Source organism: Mus pahari, chromosome 3, assembly GCF_900095145.1.
Source record: "Mus pahari chromosome 3, PAHARI_EIJ_v1.1, whole genome shotgun sequence".
NCBI classification, from domain to species: Eukaryota; Metazoa; Chordata; class Mammalia; order Rodentia; family Muridae; genus Mus; species Mus pahari.
Genome location: NC_034592.1, coordinates 77022628 through 77028627, shown reverse-complemented (window position 1 = coordinate 77028627; position 6000 = coordinate 77022628). Strand labels below are relative to the sequence as shown.

Sequence of the window (6000 nt, the reverse complement as noted above, 5' to 3'; positions counted from 1 at the left end):
AAAAAAAAAAAAAAAAAAAAAAAATCAAAAGAACAGATTACTTGACATATGGCTTATAGGCACTTAGAAAAAACGAGTAGCTGCTACTTAGGATTCACTAAGAACAAAGCATGAAAAATTAACCTCATTTATCTTGTCTGATAAGAATACTAAAGGGTTTCTATTCCTGCACAAACATCATGACCAAGAAGCAAGTTGGAGAGGAAAGGGTTTATTCAGCTTACACTTCCACACTGCTGTTCATAACCAAGGAAGTCAGGACTGGAACTCAAGCAGGTCAGGAAGCAGGAGCTGATGCAGAGGCCATGCAGGGATGTTCCTTACTCACTTGCTTCCCCTGGCTTGCTCAGCCTCCTCTCTTATAGAACCAAGACTACCAGCCCAGAGATGGCACCACCCACAAGAGGACCTCCCCCCTTGATCACTAATTGAGAAAATGCCTTACAGCTGGATCTCGATCTCGTGGAGGCATTTCCCCAACTGAAGCTCCTTTCTCTGTAATAACTCCAGCTGTGTCAAGTTGACACGAAACTAGCCAGTACAACTGATAAATCATAAAATTGATTATCTTTGAATAATTATTTTTATCTGTATCTCCAAACTCTTACAATGCTTTACATGATACTGAAAACATAAGGGCAGTCACAGTGTGCATGTCTGCGGCCCTAACACTTGAGGCTGAGGCAGGAGGACAACCAGTTCAAGGCTAACCTATACTATATTATTATTGATTTATTTAAAAGATTTGTTTTACTTTTCATTTATGTATATGTGTATTTACATATGTTTTCTTTTTTGGGGAGTGGGGCGTGGGGCATGGGGGTTTCTCTGTGTAGCTCTAACTGTCCTGGAACTAGCTCTGTAGATCAGGCTGGCCTTGAACTCAAGAGATTTGCCTGCCTCTGCCTCCTAGATGCTGGGACTGAAAGTCATGTGCCAATACACCTGGCATGTGTACATTTTCTGTGAATGTGTGTTTGGGTACTCTCAGAGGCCAGAAAAGGGCAATGGATCCTATGGAACAGTAGTTAACAGGCACTTGTGAGTTTTCCATGGTGCTGGAAACTGAACTTTAGTCCTCTGGAAAATTAGCAAATGCTCCTAGCTGCTGAGCAATCTCCCCAGACCCTGAGAAAAGAAACTCTTTAACAGGGAAGAACTTTAGATGTGAAACCCAAAGTAAAAATAATTCATGTTCCAAAACTGCTAAGGATAGGAATCCGAAAACATACCACAAGGCTTAATGCAACTTCCTGATTTATTCGCCATTTTTGCTAGAAATCTAAAGTAAGACTGAGAAGAAAGATGTTAATCAAATTAGCAGATGATTCCTAAGACTGAAAGAGAAGGACAAATAAGAGTTCATAAAGATGCTGCAAGGAAGAACTAGAACTGCAATGATAGGAAAATAATACAAATTGGCTGAATTCTGGCTTACTAACAGTTATCAAGGAACTTTAAGTTACTGTAAATGCAATATTAACTTCAGAAAATGCTGCTGGTATCTGTAGCAAACATCACTGTATTATGTTTTAGCATACATCGTTAATTTTCTGATCTGTTCTGTTTCATCCTACCCACAAAGTTAAGGGGAAAAAAGAACAGATTGGAAACCACATTAGAAAAAAAAAATCTGCAGAGGTTTGATCTGAAAGGTGAGATGTAGAGGGACTTTCAGATTACTGAAGGACTGTTTAAAAGAAGTAAACCGATTATATGGCATTGCAGCAGCAGAAATAGGACCAATGGGATGAAGTGACATCAAAAGAAAGAATCCATGGTAGCTTGCTATGAGAAAGAACCTTCTAGCAGAAATGTAACAGTGATAGTGAGGCCATCATCAGCTGCAAACACATAGGGGCTGATTCTCACCTCAGGAATGCACAAAAGCCCTTCCTTAGTCAGAGGAAACATCTACAATGCTGAACAATTGGACCATGGATGTCTTTCAAAGGAAACATCTATCAGTCACATACATTTGTAAACAGATATTAATCACATCATTCATCTGCTTAGTTGAGGCTTGGATTTGCCAACAAGTCTACACTCACTATGGCCTTTTCTCAATCTCAGCTACCTCTGTCTTTTAGTCTCTATGAACCTCTCCACAAATTCCTCAGGGGAGATCTGGCGTTTCCCCTAAACTGTTTTCTGAACTGTGTTACTGGTAGCTGAGGATAAGCTATAGAAAGAGTGCATGACTATCAACAACTTAATGAGAGACAGACAACCCAGTGTTACTTTGCTGTTTTTCAAAGTTCTGTCTCACCAGAAACCCATCTTGTCCATCACAACTCACCATTACTGATTTCTGGAAGGTCAAACTTAGTGAAGTCCCACCACTGGAGCCTGTAGGTAGTATTGGCAATGTTACTGGCCACAGCAGACTGTCCATCTCCAATTACTGCCCCTGATGACAGATAAGACAACAAGACCACATTAGACTACATACAATGCATTCTTTTTCTGTGTGTTTCTAATGCAGAATATAATGGAACACATGAGTTAGTAGAGGAGAAAAAGAAGAATCACAACTAAAACTCACGAAAGCTTGAGAAATCTGCATGGCAAGTCACTGCAAAGAGAAACTAGACACCACCTTTCACAAGAAACAGTTCTATGTGGAAATGGAACACCATTCATATGTCCTTCCCATTATTAATGTGTCAGGTCCTGAATATATATTGTCTAAGAATATATACATTATCTGGAGACACAGATGAGTTTTCATACAAATGTTAGTAAAGAAATTTGACAACAAGGGAAAGATGCTATCAACACAGACCAGGTGAATTTCAGTTCAGTTCAGGGCCTTTCAGTTCTGGGTGTGTTAGGAAAAGCAGGTTCTCCTTTGTTAGTGACCTTTTTCCTAATAAGACAACTCAAAGAGGACTTCCTCCAGAGAAGAGGCAGTCAACACATGCTGACTGGAGGGAGGCAATAAGACCAAATGAGGTAACACTGTTAATCTCTTTTGAAATGCAGGCATAACACAGCAGATATTTATGAGTCTGCCTTTGTAACATGAGATTATTTTTATTAAGGCAATTTTTAAAAATGCTCCTCTCCAAGACCTTCCTTTGATTCCAGATTCACTTGTAATGTTTCAGCTTAATTTTCCCTGAGATATACACTTCAGTATGACATTTTTTTTCCTTGGTAACCAATTAAATAAAAATTTGATTTTTTTTTAAAAACAGGGTGACACTTTAATTTGCAGTTGTATTTCATTTACACGAACATGTCATTTCCTCCTCCTCCTTCCTAGTTGCATTTCATACACAGCCCACCCTTTTGATGAGGCAGAACCAATCCTTCTCAGGAGAACAGAAGATCCTCATGCAGTAGCAAGAAAAGCTATATGGTATTTTCAGCTGCAGCTCTGGCACATGCTGTCTAGCCCTGGGATAAGGCAGTTTTATGCCAGAATTCATCAATATCATCTAGCCCTTGACTTCTGAATATCACGGAGAAAACACCTCTACTTGCTTCTTTTAAAGACCTACATTTATTACTCTGCTGTCTCTAGATTTCTCTGCTCTTTCCTCAAATGACCAAGAGAGAAACTACCCTTTACACAATCAAGGAATATAGGAAACTTACTCTTTTTCCTTATCCAGGGGCTGCTAGCCACTATACCAGAAGATATTTTTCAGTGTTAGTTTATTAACAGTCCTTCTTTTGGTTTTAAGAAAAGATACAAATAACAGTTCATTTCCTAGATGATGACATTTTTAGGCTATATGGTTTCAACATGGCCAATATTGCCTTCCTGGAGGTTTAAAAAAAAAATGGCTTATGGGGTCAAAATGAAATAAAAGCCTCCAGGCTAGGAAGACGGGATGTGGAAGAGTATACCTGTCCTCAGTAACCCGGCACTCCTACAGCAGCAGGGGAGGCAGAGAAGTGGAGGGAAGCTCCTCCACACAGCCTAGCAGCAGAAATAAGATCCTGTCTCAAGAATAAGGCAGGAGGAGAACCAACTGACCAAAGTTACCCTCTGACCTCCGACATATGTGCTGTGGGGTATGTGCGCTCGTTCTCTCCACTTCCCCACACAAACAAATAATAATAAAAAAGGAGTGCCCCCATAGATTTACTATCTCATTAATTCTCCTAAATGCCAGAATATATGGATACACACCATGTATGTGTGTGTCCATGGGAGGGAGAATGAAAAGAAATGTCTTGGGAGAAGGACAGTTAAATAAAAGTTGAAAAATACTATTGTAAATAAACTGATAGTCTTAAATAGTTTTAAAGTCTTACAAAAATCAAACATAGTATCAAACAATTGTGAAGTACTCAAAAGTGTTAGAAACACAGCATTTGCGGGTGTTATCAATATGGCCACTGACTTCAAACCTCTACAGATGGCTCCATGATACATATGACCATTCATATGAGGTGCGTTGTTTACCCTTCCTTTAACACAGAAAATTTTCCTTCTATAATTGTATCTGGGAACTGGTGAAATGGTTCACTAGGCAAGCCACTGGCTGCCAAGGCCAAAGACTTGAGTTTGATCTTCTAGACCACACAGAAAAGGAGAGAACTGACCCCCACAAGTTGTCCTCTGACCTGTGGTATGTGCATGCACAAGCACGTACATACACACACACACACACACACACACACACACACACACACACACACACACACAGTCAAAGAAATGTAAAAAAAAAACTGAGTATAGGTTAGGGGGGATACAGGGAGGGATAGGTAAAACTAAGGGCCATTTGAGGGGTCATGTGGAAATTTAATACAGATGAAGTTTCTTAAAATATATGCATATATGAAATGTAATCAGCAAGTAACAAAGAGACAATGACTCAAGTTGACATCTCCAGCCACCAAATGAAACCTCCAGTGCTGGGAATGAGTCACATCTAATCAAGCTGTTGGTCAAAGGGGCCCAATGGAAGGCTAAATAACCCAGGCTATTGCTAAAAGTATTGGTTGCTCTCCACCAACTGATGATAAGGCCCTATTGTTGAAGCTGACACCTACATAATTCACTGAATCAAAGAAGTCAAGTTGGTGCCTCCCTAGAGCCTTCGCCCTACTGAGCAGTGTCCATAGTACTGAAGGGTCCTCTGCACACTACTAGAGGAGAAAGGTAAACACACCAATACAGCTTCAAAGCCTTCTGTCTACAATGGTGACCTGCTGGGAATTTAAGGACCACTCCATGAGACAGGGCCCAACACTGCTTGCCTGGCCAAGAACCTGAGACAAAATAGGCCACAGACCTAGGGAAAAATCAAGCACTACTGTTCTGTTAAAGGGAACATGGCAATAAAATGATTCTCAACAACATTCTGTTATACTCATAGATCAGTGCCTTGCTCAGCCATCATCAGAGAAGCTTCCTCCTGCAGTAAATGGGAACAAATACAGAGACCCACAACTGGACAATGTGCAGAGTGAGAAACTTTGGAACATTCAGTTCTAAATGGGATGTTCCTATCAAATCCTTCCGCTCAGGTTCAGAGAACTCTGTGGAAGAACAAGTAGACATTTTCTAAGAGTCAGTAGAGATGGAAGGCATAAAGCAAAAAGGCCTTCTAGACAAAACAGGACTAATTCACATAAGGACTTAGACTGTGACAGCACATAGAGAGCCCCCACAGGTCTAAGTCAGATGGGGTTCCAGCACTAAGAGAAGTGAACACGAGCTCCCATCTCAAAAAAGTTTTCTCCAAGGGAGTCTCACTGGGTGTACAAACTATACTAAAGGGCAGGCAGTAGATGGTCAACTCAAAACAAATTTAATGCTATTTTGGTTTCTTCAGTTTGGGGTTGGGGAGCTTTTTTCTGCCTTAGAGGTCTTTTGTTTGTGTATTATTGTCTACAGTTCTGTGTTTCCATGAAATTTCTGTATGTCAATGTGATGTGTCTCTTTACGTCTCTAAGTACACATTCTTTGTCGCCCCTCTCCCATGTTTGTTTTGCTCTATTCTGGTTTGTTTTTATTTTGTTTTGGATGTCTTTTTCTAA

General features: G+C 40.2%; 1 protein-coding gene across 4 annotated transcripts in view; it reads right to left on the bottom strand.

The window, feature by feature from the left end:
• Ambra1 (autophagy and beclin 1 regulator 1) overlaps positions 1-6000 on the bottom strand; it is a 184537-nt gene that overhangs the window by 40465 nt on the left and 138072 nt on the right. For all 4 annotated transcript variants that reach the window (XM_021192016.1, XM_021192018.1, XM_029535860.1 and 1 more), the window contains one exon: positions 2300-2410. In XM_021192016.1, the coding sequence (XP_021047675.1) occupies positions 2300-2410 (111 nt within the window). The remainder of the gene's footprint in view (positions 1-2299; positions 2411-6000) is intronic.